The following is a 20890-nucleotide window of genomic DNA, read 5'->3' on the forward strand; positions in this document are numbered from 1 at the left end:
AAATATTTACTTACAATAAACTCTCAGACGGACTTACTGACTCAAAGGAGGCCCACATTTTTAATATTTTTGGTATAAGTTTATTTGAGTTTGCATGTGACAGATTTCACTAATTTACATTCCCATCAGGAGAATGGAAAAGGCTCATTTCCCCAGACTCTTGCCAGAATTGGGTATTATTGTCTGGCATCTTTTCTTTAGAGATTTTAGTTATGAAATGCTCTGAAATAAGCCTCATAGCAAATAGCAATTGCTCTCAGGCATCACTGTAGCACATGCATATTTCTGTATAAGTGTAAATCAGATGTAGACTTGATACTCACGTACCTCTACAAACAAGATAGGGAAGATGCCTACTTTATCTCCTAACTTGCCTTCTGCCCAGTTCTCATCCACTCGGCTGATCACAGTGATGATATCATCCTGAAAGAGAAATTCTCATGGTCAGCATTTACTCTCATTTTCAGGCAGTAAAAGCTCTCAGCAGAGATCAGTTTGGAGTCTCAGATGGTGTAAGGTGTGAGGATTGTACCTTGTGCTTGATTTATTTGGGAAGTCTTTTGCTAAAATGAACTTTCTCCATAAAGGGCAGTGTTTGTGTCACCGAGACCACAGGGGAGTAGAAATAATTTGGAGAATCAATGGAATCCAATAGGAAAACTTAGAAATGTTTCTAATTTTTAATCACCAGTAGGTCCAAGCTTTTCACTTAAATTTATCTGATGGAGAAATAAAGATGGAAGCCATAGGGAGAAGCACTTTCAACTTTCAAAAAAGAAAAATGAATTTTATGCTCATTTTGAAGACTTTTCAGAACCTATTCAATTTTTAATGCATCAAACATAAAGCAACTTTTTGTTCAGATTTTTCTTACTCACTATAAAAGGTTATATGTAAATTTATAGAGACATTTGAAAATACAGGTAAGCAAAACAGGGAAAATATTGTATCACAATAAAGATACAATCACTGTCAACAGCTTGAATAACACATTTTTTCCAGATTCTTTTCTATCAAGACAAAACATAACACATATATAAACATACATATTTTTTAAAAACCTTTCCAAAAATATACACACATGCATACAATAAAGTGCACACATCTTGAGAAATTTTACATTTGAGTATATCCATGAAATCCCTGTTCAGATGAAGGTATAGAATACTCCCAGCACCCAGAAGGTTCCTTTGTGCCCTTTCCCACCACTTGTTAAGAGGCAACCACCACTCTGACTTCTAGTACTATACATTTCTTTTGTCTGTTCCTGTACCTCACACAAATGAAGCTATATGGGACACAGTGATTATTTTTATTTAATGCCATTTTAGAAACACCTTTCTGTGTCCATACAACATTCAAGTTCAACCTGTATATTCATCCACTAAAGACCTTCTGACATTCTCTCTCTGACATTCTGTTTCATGCGCCTCAGGAATTAGGATTAATTTAAATTTAAATCTGTTACTGCATCATACCCTTTCTTGGCTTCCTCTTTTTTTTTTTTTTTTTTTTTGAGGCGGAGTCTCCCTCTGTTGCCCGGACTGGAGTGCAGTGGCCAGATCTCAGTTCACTGCAAGCTCCGCCTCCCGGGTTTACGCCATTCTCCTGCCTCAGCTCCCGAGTAGCTGGGACTACAGGCGCCAGCCACCTCGCCCGGCTAGTTTTTTTTTTTTTTTTGTATTTTTAGTAGAGACGGGGTTTCACCGTGTTAGCCAGGATGGTCTCGATCTCCTGACCTCGTGATCCGCCCGTCTCGGCCTCCCAAAGTGCTGGGATTACAGGCTTGAGCCACCGCGCCCGGCCTCTTGGCCTCCTCTTACACAGCAGTACCCAACCTTTTTGGCACCAGGGACCGGTCTCGTGGTAGACAATTTTTCCTCGGATGCGGGGTGTAGAAGGTGGGAATAGAGGGTAGGGAACAGGGGATGGTTTCAAGATAAAACTGCTCCAGCTCACATTATCAGGCATTAGATTCTCGTAAGGAGCATGTAATTTAGATCCCTTGTATGCGCGGTTCACAATGGGGTTCACGCTCCTATGAGAATCTAATGCTGCCACTAATCTGACAGGAGATGGAGTTCAGGCAGTAATGCGACCCATTACTATAAACACAGCAGCTATAAATACAGATGAAGGTTTGCTTTCTTGCCCACCACTTACCTCCTGCTGCGCAGCCCGTTTCCTCACAGGCCACGGACCAGTACTGGTCAGTGGTCCGGGGGTTGAGGGCCCCTGCTCTTACACATGTGTAATTATGCATTTATAGGTTATTATTTCTTTCTTTTTGTTTTTTAAATTTTTAGTCGGAGTCTCGCTCTGCTGCCCAGGCTGGAGTGCAATGGCGCAAACTTGGCTCACTGCAACTTCTGCCTCCTGGGTTCAAGTGATTCTCCTGCCTCAGTCTCCTGAGTAGCTGGGATTACAGGCACGGGCAACCACGCCTGACTAATTTTTGTATTTTTAGTAGAGGCGGGGTTTCGCCATGTTGGCCAGGTTGGTCTCAAACTCCTGACCTCAAGTGATCTGCCCGCCGCGGTCTCCCAAAGTGCTGGAAATGCAGGCGTGAACCACCGTGCCAAGAGATTATTATTTATTTAATGTCTGTCTACCCTATCAGACCATAAACTCCATGCGTGCAGAGCCTGTGTCTGTTTTGTTAATCTTTGTTGTCCCTAGCACCTAACATAGTGGCTCCCCTTTAGTAGTCAGCCAATAAATATTTATTGAATGCATGCATGCAGGAATAAATACATGACATTGAATAAATTACACAATTTACTGAGCTAGAGAGCACTAGGAAAAGAACAGCTTTGGGAAGGAAGATCTTGAGTTTAATTTGGATATGCTGAGTTTAGACCATGAGATTTCCTAGAAGTCTGTGTATTCCACAGCCTTCCAGAATGGGTCAAATCCTCTCTTTTGGTTTCTTTGTCATAATTTCCCATTTATATATCTGTTTCTTCTACTAGATTGCCAGCTCTGTGAAGGTAAGAACAGTGACTCATCACTTTATCTCCAATGGCCAGCTTGGCACATGGATGGGCTCAAGAAATGAACGAGTGTGTGAAGTAAGTGCCCCAGTTTACAAATTCCCAGAAAGGGTGAGAGACACAGATGATGATACTCCCTTATGTCTTCCTCCAGCTGTATGTCTAATGCCTGGCACACAGTAAATACTCAATAAATGTTTGTGGAATTGAACTGATCTTCCTCTAACTGTAGTCTAGGTCTACACTTTGCTGTTTGGGCTGCAGAATGACTTTTCTTAGGAGTCTTGCTCTGAGGTTCCATAGCAATAATAAAGATCGTTATCTCAGAATATGGAGGACAGAGAGGTTGTCTAGTTTGAGAAAACCTGAAGTAAATCTCCTTTCTGGTAGTGGTGGAATAAAAATATTTTGTAAAACGAAAGACCTTGCCTAAGCTATTGTAGCAGTGCCACTTTTTATACTTATATTTGATCTACTTAACACGAGTGGTGAAGAATGAAAATAACTCCACCTGTGGTTCCTATGAGAGATGTGAATGTTTATGGAATAACAAATACTGAATACAGAGTTAAAGTAGTGTAGACTTTAGTACAACTGTCATTATTGCAAATGGTGGGGAATCATCTAATGAAAAAGAGGCACAAGAAATCTTAGGGTAATTAATGTTTGGAAAACATGTCTTGTAAGAGGTTATTTATGTAGAAAGTCATGATTATGTTATTGTGTGTGTCTGGAGTGTTTTGAATGTGATGTTTACAGCAAGATAGAATGTTGTAAATGAGTAGAATTAGGTAACCATAACTTGGTCGCAAGAATACCCTTCCACATACGTGATAAAGAGGTAGAGGCTGTAGTTTTACATAGCATGTTATCAAATTGTTTATAATTTTCTGTCCATGTATCTGCTCTTCCCATTACTCTGTGAGGACAGCAGAGACTCTGACTTATTCACGTCCTATTCCCAGGTCCTGCAAGGAGTAAGTGCTCAAAAGTGATAGAATGATAGAATGAATAAATCAAATGTGTTATTCAAGCTGTTGACAGTGATTGTATCTATATTGTGGTATAATATTTTCCTTATTTTGCTTATCTGTATTTTCAAATGTTTCTACAATGGTTTCAAGATAAATGAATGAATGAATGAATGAGTGAATACTTCTGTAACTACAATAAAAAAGGCTTACAGACTTCTATCACTTATTTGTAGATTTCTCTAGAGATTTCACTCGCATGTAGTCTGAATTGTACACACATATTACATATAGATGCACCACATATATACATATATAATTTATGGACAAAATATATTTTATGAATAAAATAATAAATATTAATATTAATATAATATATTTAAAATACAATTTTTAAAAATCAGCAAATATTAAACAAGCAACTCTGGTTCTGCTGTGGTCTCTCTGTGGTCCCAGGTGACTCTAGGATTCACCCAGAATCCTACCTTGAGGAAGGTCAGGCAATCCTGGTTCTCACTCTTGTCCTTGCCTCGCAGGTCGAAGTTGTAGAGGGCCCTGCAGAGTGGGGGTGGCTGGGGCAGCTGCTTGATGACTTCCACGGAGCTGGCTGGGAAGATCCCGCTGATGCCATTGATTTCCCCCTGGTACCAATTCTCATCAAGCTGTCTCTGGAGAAGGATGACATCTCCCTTATTAAACCTTAGGTCACCAGGATTTTGCCCTCTGTAGTTGCATAAGGCCTTTGCTCGAGGTACCTGCAATGGCACAGACCAATAAGATATGTACTTAGCTGAGAGTCTGGAGGAACAGAAGATACAAACATTCTTCCTTTTATGGTACTTTGCTTTAACACGCTTTGCAAATATTGAGTTTTTTACAAATCAAAGGTTTACGGCAACCTGTGTTGAGTAGGTCTATCAGCGCCATTTTTCCAACACCCTGTGCTCACTTTGTGTCTCTGTGTCACATTCTGGTAACTGTTACTAACTTTAAATATTTTAAACATTTTCATTATTATTATGTCTGCTATGGTGATCTGTAATCAGTGATCTTTGATGTTGCTCTTGTAATGTCTGGAGGGGCGCCACAAACTGTGCCCATACAACACAGCAAACTTCATTGATAAATGTTTGTGTTCTGACTGCTGCACCAGCTGGTCATTCTCCCATCTCTCTCCCTCCTCTTGGGCCTCCCTATTCTCTGAGACACAGTGATATTAAAATGAGGCCAATTAATGACCCTACAACTGCCTACAAATTTTCAAGTGAAAGGAAGAGTTTCACATCTCTCACTTTAAATCAAAAGCTAGAAATGATTAATCTTAGGGAGGAAGGCACGACTAAAGCTGAGCTAGGCTAAAAGCTAGGCCTCTTGTGACAAACAGCCAAGTTGTGAATGCAAAAGAAAAGTTTGTGAAGGAAATGAGAAGTGCTACTGCAGTGAATACATAAATGATAAGTAAGTGAAACAGCCTTATTGCTGATATGGAGAAAGTTTGACTGGTTTGTGTAGAAGATCAAATCAGCCACAACAGACCCTTAAGCCAAAGCCTAATCCAGATCAAGATCCTAACTTTCTTTAATTCTGTGAAGGCTGAGAGAGATGAGGAAGCTGCAGGAAAAAAGTTTGAAGCTGGCAGAGATAGTCTGAGGTTTAAGAAAAGAAGCTGCCTCTGTAACATAAAAATGCACGGTGAAGTGGCAAGCCATCAGTATTGAGGCAAGACCCACTGCCAGAAAGAAGATTACAACTTGCTGAAGGCTCAGAACATCATTCACTTTTTTTAGTAATAAAGTATTTTAAATTAAGTTAGATATATTGTTATTTAGGCATAACGCTATTGCACACTTAATAGACTACAGCATAGTGTAAACACAACTTTTTTTTTTTTTTTTTGAGACACAGTCTTGCTCTGTCGCCAGACTGGAGTCCAGTGGCGCGATCTCGGCTCACTGCAACCTTCACCTCCCAGGTTCAAGCTATTCTCCTGTCTCAGCCTCCTGAGTAGCTGGGATTATAGGTGCGCATCACCATGCACAGCTAATTTTTGTATTTTTAGTACAGACAGGGTTTCACCATGTTGGCCAGGATGGTCTCCATCTCCTGACCTCATGACCTGCCTGCCTTGGCCTCCCAAAGTACTGGGATTACAGGTGTGAGCCACCGCGCCTGGCCAAACACAGCTTTCATATGCACTGGGAAATAAAAAAAATTGTTTGACTTATTTTATTATGGTATTAGCTTTATTGTGGTGGTCTGGAACTGAACCTACACTTTCTCTGGGGCATACCTGCGTAATATTTTTTTCCCCACAAAACACGGATATTTTATTCCAGATCTAGGAAATCGGCAAAACAACAACAACAACAACAACAACACGGAGGCAAACACATCTTTCCACACACCATTCTAATTTAACTGACATTAATTTGGGAAAGCTGGAGCAGAAACATATGTTTATACGTATATATATATGTATGTCTTTATATACACATCTATGCATTTTCAGATTTTGGTCTCACTGGAGTTCATGTCTTTTTTTTTTTTTTTAATAAATGCCCCTAAAGGTCATCGAATTCAAGCTAATAAGTCTACCTGTGTCTCCTCATCAATCATTTAATATTGTTTGCATTGCATTCACAGTTTGTGTGTTAACCACTTATGTAATTTATCAAATTGCACATTTGGAGAGGTAAGGGAAAAACTTGGCTTAAGTAATACTCTATGTATCAATTACCCATTACATGATTTTTTTTCATCATTATTTGCAACCTCACACATCTGTAGTTTTCTATGTAGTCTCTCTAAGCAGTCTACTTCAGCTTCCAGTGCTGTACTTATCTATATCTTCTGGATGGGACCACCCACGATCCATGAACTTGGGGTCAGGCATGAATTGTGTAGCACCTGAGTTGGATTCTGATTTGGTCTTTGCCACTAAGTTGAGTTCTGTTGGCAAGGGCACTGCGTGTTTCAAGACGTGAGTTGTTTTTGCAGGTACTTCTATTTCGGCGGAGGATCCTAGCTTAGTTTTTTTTCTTTAGGTTTAGGGAGTAACTCATTTTTGCTGCTTGTGTCCACAATGATTTAACTGCTCCAAAAATGTGCTGGTTTATAGCATACACCTTTTCCCCTGTTACCTTAGCAATTATTACTGACAGAACTGGGTAGCAAACAGTTGCTCATAAAGTGGTCAGTCCCAAAGGATAAGTAATTTTCTTAAACTTAGAACATTTTCTCGCTGAAACCAAGCCCACCAGTCCTGAAACCGTAATAACTCCCATTTTTGGAAGAAAATCTTGAGGAGGATTCTTCAGATAGACATGAGCATCTTTTCCAAATTGTACTGTATCAATTATCCCATTTTTCACAAAGACATAAACACCCTTGCACCAGCCAGTATAATGACCAGTTGCAGTGCAGATGGAAGCAAACCCCATTTGTAAATGACCAGGCTGCTCTTCAACATATTTAGACTGGAGCGATGGTGCAGTATATATGGGGACTTGCTCTGGTATCACTAGCTGCTTTTTGGATTCCTCTTCTTTGGCTGCATGTACACTTACAGATGCATATATCAGACCTGCAGGCATGATTGTCCATTTTCCTATCTACCAGCAGGGTGAAAATCTGAAACACTGACAATGGTAAATGTTGGGGAGAACGAGGAGCAACAGGAAGTCTCATTCATTGCTGGGTGATGAAATAATCTGCACAACAAAGCCCGTGATACCAGTTTACCTGTGTAACAAACCTTCACATGTACAACTGAACCCTGATGAACCCATGGTAGACCACCATGTCTACGACCCTTTCAGCCAAGGTTTTCAGACGACACCTGCATAATATTAATAACCAATTACTGAGCACTTCCTATGTGCTAAGTGTATATGTGGGCCATCTCATTTAATCTAGGTAGTCCTTGGAGATAGACACTCATTATCCCCATTTATAAGATAGGGTGACAGAGACACACAGTGGTTTATTAACTTGCATAAGATGACACAGCTGGGAAATGGCAGATATGGGGCATGAACTCAGACTACCTGATGCTAGAACCCTTTTTCTTAATCACTACGCAAGGCACAGGGTCGTGAACTTGACTCTACATCTATGAGAGGGTAGTCAGTGACTCTTTCTGGATCTGAATACTGATTTTGAATTCTGGCTCCACTTCTTTCTATTTGTGTAATCATGGCCAAGTTACTTAATCTTTCTTAAACTGTATTCATTTATAAAATGAGCATTTGGATCATTAGGAAGCTCAGCTGAGACAAAGAAACAATTAGTCAAAGATCAATCGTCAGTTTTTAAAAAAAATCAGCTCAAGCATAATCATTTGTCAAATCAGTTGTCTAAATAATTATTTCATTCAAATGCATTTTTACTAATTGAAATTGTTTTTTTCACATAGAAATGGCCTCACTCCAGTCTTGCTTGAAGTCTGCTTGGCAAACTGCAAGTTCTAACAGATTAAGAGGAAGTGCTTCAGCCACCTAGTGTCGTATTTTATTTTGTGCTTTTCCAAGCAGTGGGATTATGTAATCACCTCTCATTGTAGCAGTCTTGCTATTCATAATCTTGCTATTCATGCAATGGGGTATAGAGAGGCATTAATTTAGGTCTTCGTGGATCTCCTGAATCCACAATGTTCATTTGAAAAAAGAATTCCAAGCAGCTTAGTGGTAGAGATAAGACCTTACAATACTTTGCTGATGGAATGGTGGAGGTGTCCTTTTCTGCTGGTCCTGGGATACAGTAAGGAGACCACAGAACTGAGAAAACCACAGGAACACAGCTCATCCCCAGGAAGCTGGTGGACAAATGAGCAAAGATGTATGTACTAGGGGGCTTAACATAATGCTGTGGAATAAACAGGGAATTGGTTGAATAAATTATTATATACCCATACCCATACAATGAAAAACTTTGCAGTCACTACAATTGATGTTTTTTTTATAATTAATAACATTGAGCATTACTGATAATATACCATTAAGTGTAACAGAAGAGGTTAAGAACAATTATGTAGACTAGATTTTCGTTATAAATACACACGTATATTTTTACCTAGGGAAAATGCTAGATGACTATAGGACAATATTTTAGAAGTGGTTATCTCTAAATGGTGAGATTTTTGAATGTTTGAAAAGCACTTTTTTTCCTAAATGCTTAGCTGTGTTCTCTAACTTTTCTATAATAATTGTATTGCTTATTAAAATTGGACAGTTAGAAAATGAATGAAGTTGGTGGATGAGAGGTAAAAGGTATAAGAGGAATTTAGAAAGAAAGTAAGGTAAGCTGAGTAGGATAAGCAAACTATGCAACTACCTTTTTTGGGGAAGGTGTTCCCTACCTGAGAAATGAGCAGGTAAAAGCTGGATGAGAATGGATTTCTGGGGAATGACCCAAATCTGTTAGACTCCTAGGGTTGGGTACATGAGGGAACCATAATTGTTCCTCCATATTTCTTCCTCTCAGTTTTCCATTGCAATATCACATTTTTTCTGGGTACATGACTACCTGGAATATTGGTCACATTTTCAGCCTTTCTGGTGATTAAGTCCAGGCCAGTGTGGGAGTAAGCAACCTTTAGGAAGTGTCCTTCCTGAGTTTTCTTTTCCTCCTCTCCATCTTGCTATGTGGAACGCAGACATGATCCCTAGAGCTCTAGCTGCCATCTTGAATATTGAGGATGAAGGCCACACCTAATAGGAGGGAAGAAGCCTGGGTTTCAGAGCTGCCACACCCATCCTGGATTACTTCACATCCAGACTTTTGTCTGAGAGCTAAATAAACTTCCACCTTGCTGAATGAATTGTGAGGCTTTATTATTATTATTATTTATGAAAAGAAAAACAGAAAAGAGAAAAGGAAAGAAAGGAAGAATGAAAAGATAAATAAGAAAATATCTAAGCCCCTTTGGATTTGCATGATGATAATATCAATAGCTAACCTTTACTGAGTGCTTCTTTCTTGCGCCAGATTCTTTGCTAAGCGTTCTAATTCTCTTTGCTAAGCACTCTCTAATTCTCACAACGACTTTTGAGGTGTGTATTATTTCAAATGTCAATTTTTAGATTAAAAAACTGGGGATCAGAGAATGATATGGTTTGGCTGTGTCCCCACCCAAATCTCATCTTGAATTCCCACGTGTTTGGAAGGGGCCTGGTGGGAGATAATTGAATCATAGGGGCAAGTCTTTCCTGTGCTGTTCTCATGATTGTGAATAAGTCCCATGAGATCTGATGGGTTTATCAAGGGTTTCTGCTTTTGTTTCTTCCTCATTTTCTTTGGCTGCTACCATATAAGAATTGCCTTTCACCTCCTGCCATGATTCTGAGGCCTCCCCATTCATGTAGAACTGTAAGTCCAATTAAACCTCCTTTTCTTCCCAGTCTCAGGCATGTCTTTATCAGTAACATGAAAATGGACTAATATAGTAAGTCGGTACCAGTAGAGTGGGGTGTTGCTGAAAAGATACCTGAAAACATGGAAGCAACTTTGGAACTGGGTATCAGGCAGAGGTTGGAAAAATTTGGAGGGCTCAGAAGAAGACAGGAAAATGTGGGAAAGTTTGGAACTTCCTAGAGACTTGTTGAATGACTTTGACAAACATGCTGATAGTGATACGAACAATAAGGTCCAGGCTGAGGTGATCTCAGATGAAGATGAGAAATTTGTTGGAAACTGGAGCAAATGTGACTCTTGTTATGTTTTAGCAAAGAGACTGGCAGCATTTTGCACCTGCCCTAGAGATTTGTGGAACTTTGAACTTGAGAGAGATGATTTAGGGTATCTGGTGGAAGAAATTTCTAAGCAGCAAAGCATTCAAGAGGTGACTTGGGTGCTGTTAAAGCATTCAGTTTTATAAGGGAAGCTGAGCATAAAAGTTTGGAAAATTTGCGGTCTGACAATGTGATAGAAAAGAAAATCTCATTTTCTGAGGAGAAATTCAAGTCCACTGCAGATATTTTAATAAGTAATGAGCTGAGTGTTAATTCCCAAGATGATGGGGAAACTGTCTCCAGGGCATGTCAGAGGTCTTCATGGCAGCCCCTCCCATCACAGGCCTGGAGGCCTAGGAGGAAAAAGTGGTTTCATGTGCTGGGCCCAGGGTCCCCCTGCTATGTTCAGCCTAGGGACTTGGTACCCTGTGTCCCAGCTGCTCCAGCTGTGACTGAAAGGGGCCAATATGGAGCTCGGGCTATGGCTTCAGAGGGTGCAAGCCTCAAGCCTTGGCAGCTTCCACTTGGTGTTGAGCCTACAAGTACACAGAAGCCAAGAACTGAGGTTTGGGAACCTCCGCCTAGATTTCAGAAAATGTATGGAAACGCCTGGATGCCCAGGCAGAATTTTGCTGCAGGGGCGGGGCTCTCATGGAGAACTTCTGCTAGGGCAGTGCAGAAGGAAAATGTAGGGTCAGAGCCCCCACCCAGAGTCCCTACTGGGACACTGCCTAGTGGAGCTGTGAGAAGATGGCCACTGTCCTCCAGACCCCAGCATGGTAGATCCACTGACAGCTTGTACTGTGTGCCTGGAAAAGCTGCAGACACTCAATACCAGCCTGTGAAAAGCAGCTGGGAGGAGGGCTGTACCCAAGCTGCCGAAGACCATGGGAACCTACCTTTTGCATTAGTGTGATCTGGATGTGAGACATGGAGTCAAAGGAGATAATTTTGGAAGCTTTAAGATTTGACTGCCCCACTTGATTTCAGACTTGCATGGGGCCTGTAGCTCCTTTGTTCTGGCCAATTTCTCCCATTTGAAATGACTGTATTCACCCAATGCCTGCACCCCCACTGTATCTAGGAAGTTACTAACCTGCTTTTGATTTTACAGGCTCATAGGTGAAAGGGACTTGCCTTGTCTTGGATGAGACTTTGAACTATGGACTTTTGAGTTAATGCTGAAATGAGTTAAGACTTTGGGGGACTGTTGTGAAAACATGATTGGTTTTGAAATGTGAGGCCATGAGATATGGGAGTGACCAGGGGCGGAATGATATGATTTGGCTGTATCCCCTCCCAGATCTCATCTTGAATTCCCACATATTGTGGGAGGGACCCAGTGGGAGGTAACTGAATCATGGGGGCAAGTCTTTCCCGTGCTGTTCTTATGATAGTGAATAAGTCTCATGAGATCTGATGGTTTTAAAAAGAGGAGTTCCCCTGCACAAGCTCTCTCTGCCTGCTGTCATCCATGTAAGACATGACTTGCTCCTCCTTGCCTTCTGCCATGATTGTGAGGCTTCACCAGCCACATGGAACTGTAAGTCCAATTAAACCTTTTTCTTTTGTAAATTGCCCAGTCTTGGGTATGTCTTTATCAGCAGCATGAAAACAGACTAATACAAAAAATTTAAGAGTTGCCCAAGTTCACAAGCTAGAAAATAATGAATTTAGGATTTGAACTCAGTATCCCCAAGCCAAGCCTGCAATTCTTTTTCTTTTTTTTGGGACAGGGTCTCACTTTGTCACACAGGCTGGAGTGCAGTGTCATGGTCTTTGCCTCTGTAGCCTCCACCTCCCAGGTTAAGTGATCTTCCTGCCTCAGCCCCACAAGTAGCTGTGACTACAGGTGTGCACCACCATGCCTGGCTAATTTTTTTGTATTTTTTGCAGAGATGGGGTTTCACCATGTGTTCAGGCTGGTCTCAAACTCCTAAGCTCAAGTGATCCACCCTCCTCAGCCTCCCAAAGTGCTAGGATTCTAGGCATGAGGAATTGCGCCAGGCCTGTTTCTTAAAATATAATCTGTGGTTTCCCTGTATGAGAATCTGGGAGGTGTTAAAAATGCAAATGCCTTGATCCCACCCCTGACTGATTTGATCAGAATCTCTTGGAGTGGGATTCAAGTAGCTGCATTTTTATCAAGCTCCCTCACCAAGTTTGATGCTACTGAAGGTGTAAGCTATATCTTATTCTAACTCAAATGGGGGCAATGAGTGGAGTTTTGACATAGGCTTTTAAATTGCTAGCTTTCTTTCTTTCTTTTCTTTTTTCTGAAAGATATTTGCTGTGCAAGTAGCTTGCATATTTTAATGACTTACTGAGAGAGTATATTAAACTAAAATTGCACAAAATGCTCAAATTGCTTTGAAGATGCCTAAACCTTGAAACCCTAAAATAGTACTAATTGCCTATTTTCATCTTTTCTCCATCTCCCCTCAACATAAATAAATATTGTGGGAATGAATTATATATAGATTCTATTTTTTTTTTTTTTTTTTTTTGAGACGGAGTCTCGCTCTGTCGCCCAGGCTGGAGTACAGTGGCCGGATCTCAGCTCACTGCAAGCTCCGCCTCCCGGGTTTTACGCCATTCTCCTGCCTCAGCCTCCCAAGTAGCTGGGACTACAGGCACCCGCCACCTCGCCCGGCTAGTTTTTTGTATTTTTTAGTAGAGACGGGGTTTCACCGTGTTAGCCAGGATGGTCTCGATCTCCTGACCTCGTGATCCGCCCGTCTCGGCCTCCCAAAGTGCTGGGATTACAGGCTTGAGCCACCGCGCCCGGCCTAGATTCTATTTTTAACAAGAAGACCCTCTTTCTTCTTTCTCTCCATTTTGGATAATCCCTCCTCTGGTAGTCTCATTTCTATGTTCATACTCACAGAAAACATTGGTTTCCATAGTGCAAAGCTGGGCAGAGGGAAGCAGGAAGGCATGGAGCGAGGGGAAGAGAGAGGGAGAGAGTGAATGACTCTGAAGAGGAAAGGAAATTAACATTTATTGGGGTTCTGCCAGGCCACAGACATTTTTCTTACATTATTGCACTACTGCACTTTCCATGTATTATTTCATTCATATGCTCTCAAAACTCTATGAAGTAGGTGGTATTACCCTATTTTATGATGAGGAAACAGAAGTTCTGAGATGGGAAATGTCACCAAACAAGGTCACGCAGTCAGTGTATGGCAGATCCAAGATTGGATGAGGCACATTTGACCTGAAAGCCTGGGTGCTTTTAACCATTCTCATCATCTGCCATCCAGCTGAAGTCACCTAGCATGTTTTTCCATCATAAAACTCATTTGGGGCTCTGTTTTGTAATCAAAATCTGAATCGAATGTGAATGCAATTTGCTTGCTGCTGGCTGTAATAGCATGAATTATTGAACTCTAGAGCTCTCACATAAAAGTTAAGCACCTGAAGAGACTCAGCTGGTTGATTCTATCCAGTCCCCCACTGCTCTCTCAAGGGAAAAAGATTCCAAGTTCCACATCAGCTCTTACCTGTTGTATTGTTGGCAATAGCTTTTCTCACCCATCATTGTTTTCTGTCTCTATAGATGCAGGGGCGAGAAGGCACAGGGATAAAGTTTGTGTGGAGATCTCACAGTCAGGTCATCACCAAACTCTTTTGCCTTATGTATACCTAAAAAGCTTTCCTTTTCTGATATTAAAAAAGCTCAAGACTCTATGCTCCTGTAATCGCCTATTCATTTGTCTCCTTGGTAAAGTCTGGAAGCCACAAGAGGCATGATTTTGATAGAAAGAAAATGCATAGACTTCAGATACAAGAGCTTGCAGACACTTTAGTAATAAAATTATGTTATTGCTTTGCCAAGCATCCCCTTCTGTAAGGAACCACCTGTTCTCTCTTTACCTTCTGATGGGCAGGTTATTCACCCTGGCCACATCATACACACAAGGGTACGTGGGCCAGGCTGGCCCGTTAGAATATCCCAAACCCTCAGCACAGTGATGAGGCATGTACCTCAATCAGGGATAATTAATATTTTTCTCTGAGATTTGATATATAGATACTGAGAAATAATCTCTATTGCTTTTGAATTATGAGCCTTCAGGTTGTGGACCTTGGGCCACCAGTGCAATATGGTGTAGTTCAACGTTGGCTATAATATTGGTGATATTTCCCAACCAGTAGACACACTGTCCTGAAAGAAGCTGTAGAAGGCAACAGTACTAGATATAGCAAGCTAGATAGGTAACTAGATAGCTAGAGCCCTGACAATAAAATTTGAACTCCTAGATTAAATGGTGCCTGAAGGTTATTCAGTTAGATGAGCTCTCCAATTGTCTACATCCCCAATTTACTGTTGATTACTTAAACTACTTGGAGTTATTTTTTGACACTTGAAACTGGACCAGTCCTAACTAGTACATATTTGAAACACAGAAACAACAAACTTCATAATAATGTAATATCCAAATAGCAAAATTCAGAAACAGCAGGAGGTTCAGCTGCCAGTGAGTCCTGACTTTATTTCCAATTTTAAAAATAAAGGGAGGTATAAGCTGATAACAGGATAAGAGAAAAGGAACACAAGGAGAGCAGAATCACCACAGTGACACATACAGGGGAAAAAGCAGAGCTGAGGTGAGAACTCAACCTGCTACTGTGTAATGAGCTCTTTGACACACCCTGGAAATGCTTCCCACCAATTTGGGAAGGTTGGCCTGGTTCTGTCTACTCCTCACATCAGGTGGGACCAACATCAATATGCTGAGCTAATGGCTTATCAATGGTTTACTTCCCTGAATTGGTCATGAGATTGCCCATCACTGGAGAATGGAGCCCAAACAAAACCATCCTGGCCTTTGACCCAAGTTATCTATCATTTCCCAGGTTAAGTTCTCTGCTGCTGGAGAATTTAGGATTTGTGTCTGAAGCATCTCTGCCTCTCTATCTTTGAACACTGTACACAAGTAGGTGTTTAAGAAATGCTTGGTGAATGAATGAATGAGTGAATTACTCTGAAAACCTTCAAGAATTACTGTTCTCAGATACTTAGAATGCATGCAAGGTTCATACATATGGCTGATAATAATTATTCAAGTGGAGATCTATTGGATGAGCTATGGAGAAGAAGGATTATTTTCATCACATTTTCTAAACACCCCCCAATTTTAATGATTTGGTGTTATACACACACACACACACACACAAAGGTTGCATACTCAAATAAAGTTAGGCGTCACTGAATCAGCAAAGTCACACAGGTTTCTTTGCTGACTCACTTTTCAGAAGTTTTATTTTGTGAATGTGATTTGCATAAATGCATCTGGGGCACTTTGCAGGAAGAGCCCATGTGTCTTGCGAATGCTGGGCAAGGGAAATGTAACTTCCCTGTGAATTCACTCTATGGATGAGGTAAGGGGTCAAAAATTGTACAGTACCCTAACTTTGTAGTTGCTGCTTAACCAATGAAGACACCCTTCCTCCCTCACTCATTGAGATAATCTTTTTGGAGCCAATTTGTTGGGGGAAATGGAGTAATTAGTAACTAGAAAGTGGTGGTTAGTCCTTGTGTATGTTTTCTCTTCTCTGGTGAGGAGGGAGGCACTATGCAAACCCCAGTGCTCACCCAACAGGAGGATCAGATCCACCTGGCCTTGGCAGATCCCACATGATCCACTGCTGGGGTGCTTGAGATCAGCAGAAAGCTCATGGTGATCTTACCAAGTGGAAATCCCTAAATCCGACATTCAGACTTGAGACCAGTTTTAGAAGACACTCTGCATGAGTTTTTTGTTTTTGTTTTTTTTTCATAGAAAATTTTACTTCAGGAGAGGTACTAGGATGCAATAGTTAGGAACACATATGTTAGAATCACGTGGGATGTTGGTTTGCATTCTGGCTTTTGTAAATTTGACCAAATCATTTAGCATCCCTGATCCTTAGTTTGGATCATCCAAAAATTGGGGCTAATACTATTATTTCCCTGTGCAGCAAACTCAGTGAGTCTGGGTTATCCAAACCCTGCATATTCTGACAAAAGTTTTGGCTCTTGCCTGGGAGATAACCTCTAAGTTCTTAGAATATTTTGGCTGATCAGAGAGACTTTGTCTACCTGGAGGCCTTGGGTCACATGGGATAGCCTAAGCTAACAATGTGATTTATGGTGGGGGGCTTTGGGCCAAACAGTAGAAGCTCGACCTCTGGAGGGGCTGGAGACTGAGGGCAGCCACGTGGGTGGTCTGAGATGGTAAATGTCATCAAACAATGAACTCTTCAGTAAAATCCTGAACAGCAAATCTCTGGTAAAAAGAAATGCTGTCTGCATGACTCCACAGGGAGAGGACAACTGGAAACTTTAAGGAAGCTCCTGGACTCTGCCCTAATGTGCCTTTTTCCATTGCTGACTTTAACTTATATTCTTTAACTGGAATAAACCATAACCATGAATATAATGGCTTTGCTGAGTTCTGTGAGCCCTTCTAGTGAATAACTGAAAGTGAAGGTGGTCTTGGGACCCCTGAGCACACTTCCTCAAGGTTTTGGAGACGATTAATGTGATAAACAATGTAGAGTACTTAGTGGAATGCCTGGAAAATAATAAGTGCTCGATAAATAAGGATGCTTAGGAGAGAGGGGTAAAAGGCCTGCTGTGATAGCTTCTGGTCTGACTTCCCAGCTCTACTCATCATTCATTCCTTTTTTGCTTTCAACAAACATTTTTGAGTGCCAACCATGCCAGGTATGTTCAAGACCCTTCATGGAGTTTACAATCTAGTTGGGGAAACAAAGATCAGAGTTATAAACACACAAATAAATATATAATTACAAGTTGGAGTAAATGCTATGAAGGAAAAGAATTATGTTATGACCTCAAGGGAGGTCAGAGACTCGAGGGATGGAAAGGAACCCAACGTAGGGAAGATTCTCTTTATTAGCTGCTTATTTATATTTGAAATTCTATTATGTTGTGTGACTTTTGTTATGTATTTCTCTATTTTAGTGTTTTCTTCATTGTATGTTCTCACTGATATGTGGGAGCTAAGCTATGAGGATGCAAAGGCATAAGAATGATACAATAGACTTTGGGGAAGTCTTCGGGGAAGGGTACGAGGGATTAAATACCTCAAATAAGGTGCAGTACATATTGCTCGGGTGATGGGTGCACCAAAATCTCACAAATCATCACTAAAGAACTTACTCATGTAACCAAACACCACCTGTACCCCAATAACTTATGGAAAAAATTTTAAAAAAAGAAAAATATTTTACTGTTTTCTCATTCCTGGACTATATTAGCAAGTGTCTCTCTCTTTCTCTCCCCTCAGTCTTTTGCTGTGGCCTCTCTTCTTCCAGTCTTTGGTAGAATGCTAAGACATCATAGGCTCAATTTTCTTCTTTACCTAACTCCTGCCACTTTGAGTCTGTGGGTATGACATCCCTTCCTTCCTCCTTCAAGCAAATATTAATCAAACACTCAGAATATGCCAGCCTTTATCTCTTGGTCCCTCCTCCATCAGTTTCAGGGGTTCTACAGCAGGAAAAAGGGAAGGAAGCAGGAGTTTATACCACATAGGCAGAGAAAGAGCTGCTTATAGTCAGCAGTGCCTTTTCAGGGCTACCATTGGCATATCTTCCTTTTTCCTTCCAAACATTACCCTGAGATTTCTTTGGGGTGATCTCATTTCCCTGTCCTAGGAGGTAATCCAAGATATGTCTAGAGCCATATCCCTGGCTCCAAACATAAGCTGGTTCTCAATAAATAGCCTGGGATTGTTTTTGAAATGGGCTAGATGCCAATGCCCAGAGCTGTTCAATGGGATAGGACTGAACTCCCCAGGGAAGCAAAACATTTCCGTCACCATCTCTTCTCCACCAGGGCACAGGGCACCTGTGGAGAAGGGCAAGGCGTACGTGGGAGCCTGAAGGATGAGGAAAAGTGCTATCTCATTCGGCCTGGGAGGCCATTCTGCCCTCTTTCATTATCCCCCTTTCCAGATGAGCTTTTCCAATAGGTGTGGCACGTGGTGGGTGAGTCTTTTTCCATATGGTTTGAGAAACTGAGCCAAATACACCATGTAGAGTGAGAAAAAATGAGTCAAACAACCCTCCCACCACTACTGCTCCCCTGCCTTAGAGGAAAAGCAAAGCTCTGGTTGCTCTACCCCAGCTTTCTCCTCTGAGAGGTTTTTGGAGCTGAAGGAGGAATGACTAATGACGTGGAGCTTCTCCTAATGCGACCAGCTGGCCTGGGGGCTGGAGGTGGTCCCTGAACGTGATTCACAACTTACACACTGTGTCCTTGAGTGAGGCACTGAACCTCTCTGGGCCTGTTTCTTCAACTGCCAAGTGAAGAAGATGAGTTTTCCCTTTCTTCCCAACTCTAAAGATAACAGACATTTATTTATTTATTTATTTGAGCCAAGTCTTGCTCTGTTGCCCAGGCTGGAGTGCAGCAGTGCAATCATGGCTCACTGAAGCCTCAAACTCCTGCGCTCAAGAGATCCTCCTGCCTCAGCCTCCAAAGTAGCCAGGACTACAGGCACATGCTGCCATGCCCAGCTAATTTTTACTTTTGTTTTGTAGAGATGGGGTCTTGCTATATTGCTCAGGCTGGTCTCAAATGCCTGGGCCCCCTCTTCAGCCTCCCAAAGTACTGGGATTATAGGCATGAGCCACTGTACCAGACCCAGAGCTTTTTAAAGGTGAATTATGAAAGCTCCAGGAGTATCTTTGAAATACATCAGAAATAAAGGTGACAGGTGAGATGAAATCAAATTGGCAAAATGATAATAACTGTTGAAACTTTAGTCATGGGTTGAAGGCAGTTCAATACATTCTCTGCTTTTCATTATTCTGTAGAGTTGATTATTCTCTCCACTTTCGTGTATGTGGTCCTCCTCAAAATTGCCCGTGAGGCAAAGGTGCCACAACCTGATAGGCTGTTGTGTGAGGAATGAAGTGACTGTAAATACTCCCAGGCCCTTGGGGAAAATGACCTTGAAGAGAAGATCTGAAGGGGCTGGGCTTGTTCTCAATTGTCAAAAAGTTACATCTTGATTTCAAGTAGTTTACTTCTTAATTAATCTCCATCTTTTAAGATTTACATGTTTGTGTGTGTGCATATTTACACTTATTTGCAGTTTAATTTTGTGATACCAAAGGAGAAAGCCTAGCATGACCCTTGTTGGAGACCACAAGCCCTGGGAAGTTGAACTTCTTCCCTCTCAGTTCAGTGGTCCATGAAGCCAAGACTTTTTTCTTTTTTGAGACAGGGTCTTGCTCTGTTGTCCAGGCTGGAATGAAGTGGTGTGAACATGGCTCACTGAAGCCTGGTTCTCCTGGGCTCAAGTGATCCTCCCACCTCAGCCTCCCAAATAGCTGGGACTATAGGCATGTGCCACCATGCTCAGCTAATTGTTTAATTTTTTGGAGACACAGGGTCTTTCTATGTTGCCCAGGCTGGTCTTAAACTCCTGGGTTCAAGCCATCTTCCCGCCTCTGCCTCCTAAAGTGCTGGGATTACAGGCATGAGCCACCATGCCCAGCTGAAGCCAAGATTTTTAATCACCAAGGCTTTCTGCAAATCTGAAGTTTACATCTTTCAAATCAAAATTCAGAGCATTCTTCTCATTTATACCAAGTGAAAATAGACATGACCTTGGAGAATAAGTGCCCTGCCTGCCTATAGAGCTGAACTTCATGGAATGAGTAAGTGACTGTGCATCAGAGGGGTGCTAAAGACTCACACACCATTTGTCCACTGGACATAAGGTCATTTCTTTCAACAAAAAGTCTGAACTTAAGAAAACCTCCTCAAAGTCTCCAAGAAATGGAAAAGATCACTGATGGGTAAGTTATAGAAGTTATTTGCAATCATTTTTCACTCTGAGATAGAGCCAAAAGTCTTCCTTAGGAATATGAGATATGGCGGAATATGTGACAGTTCTCTTTTCCATAAGCTTATATCCACATGGGTGCTAATATCTTTGGCATTGTTCACTGAATCTTTTGCATCTTTATCTTCAGAGAGCCTTTCCTGTCTCCTTCCCCAAAGGCTGGGTTAGGTCTCCCTTTTTTGTGAGCCATTGCACCCTATACTTCCGCTATCATAATACTCGATGCCCTGCATTGCAACTGGTCTGTCTGCACACCAGATTGTGAGCTGTGTAGCAGCAAGCCTTATGACTTATTCATCTTTATACTCCCTACTTCTACTCATTCA

General features: G+C 41.4%; 1 protein-coding gene and 1 pseudogene across 5 annotated transcripts in view; both read right to left on the minus strand.

Moving 5' to 3' along the window:
• Positions 1 to 20890, minus strand: part of SH3RF2 (SH3 domain containing ring finger 2) — a 145806-nt gene that overhangs the window by 76839 nt on the left and 48077 nt on the right. For all 5 annotated transcript variants that reach the window (XM_033180778.1, XM_033180776.1, XM_033180774.1 and 2 more), the window contains 2 exons: positions 4450 to 4719; positions 328 to 423 (listed from right to left, as the gene is read on the minus strand). In XM_033180778.1, coding sequence (XP_033036669.1) covers positions 328 to 423; positions 4450 to 4719 — 366 coding nt within the window. The remainder of the gene's footprint in view (positions 1 to 327; positions 424 to 4449; positions 4720 to 20890) is intronic.
• Positions 6523 to 7791, minus strand: LOC117065672 (annotated as a pseudogene).

This window comes from Trachypithecus francoisi, unplaced genomic scaffold (assembly GCF_009764315.1).
Source record: "Trachypithecus francoisi isolate TF-2019V2 unplaced genomic scaffold, Tfra_2.0 Lachesis_group2, whole genome shotgun sequence".
In the NCBI taxonomy this organism is placed as follows: domain Eukaryota; kingdom Metazoa; phylum Chordata; class Mammalia; order Primates; family Cercopithecidae; genus Trachypithecus; species Trachypithecus francoisi.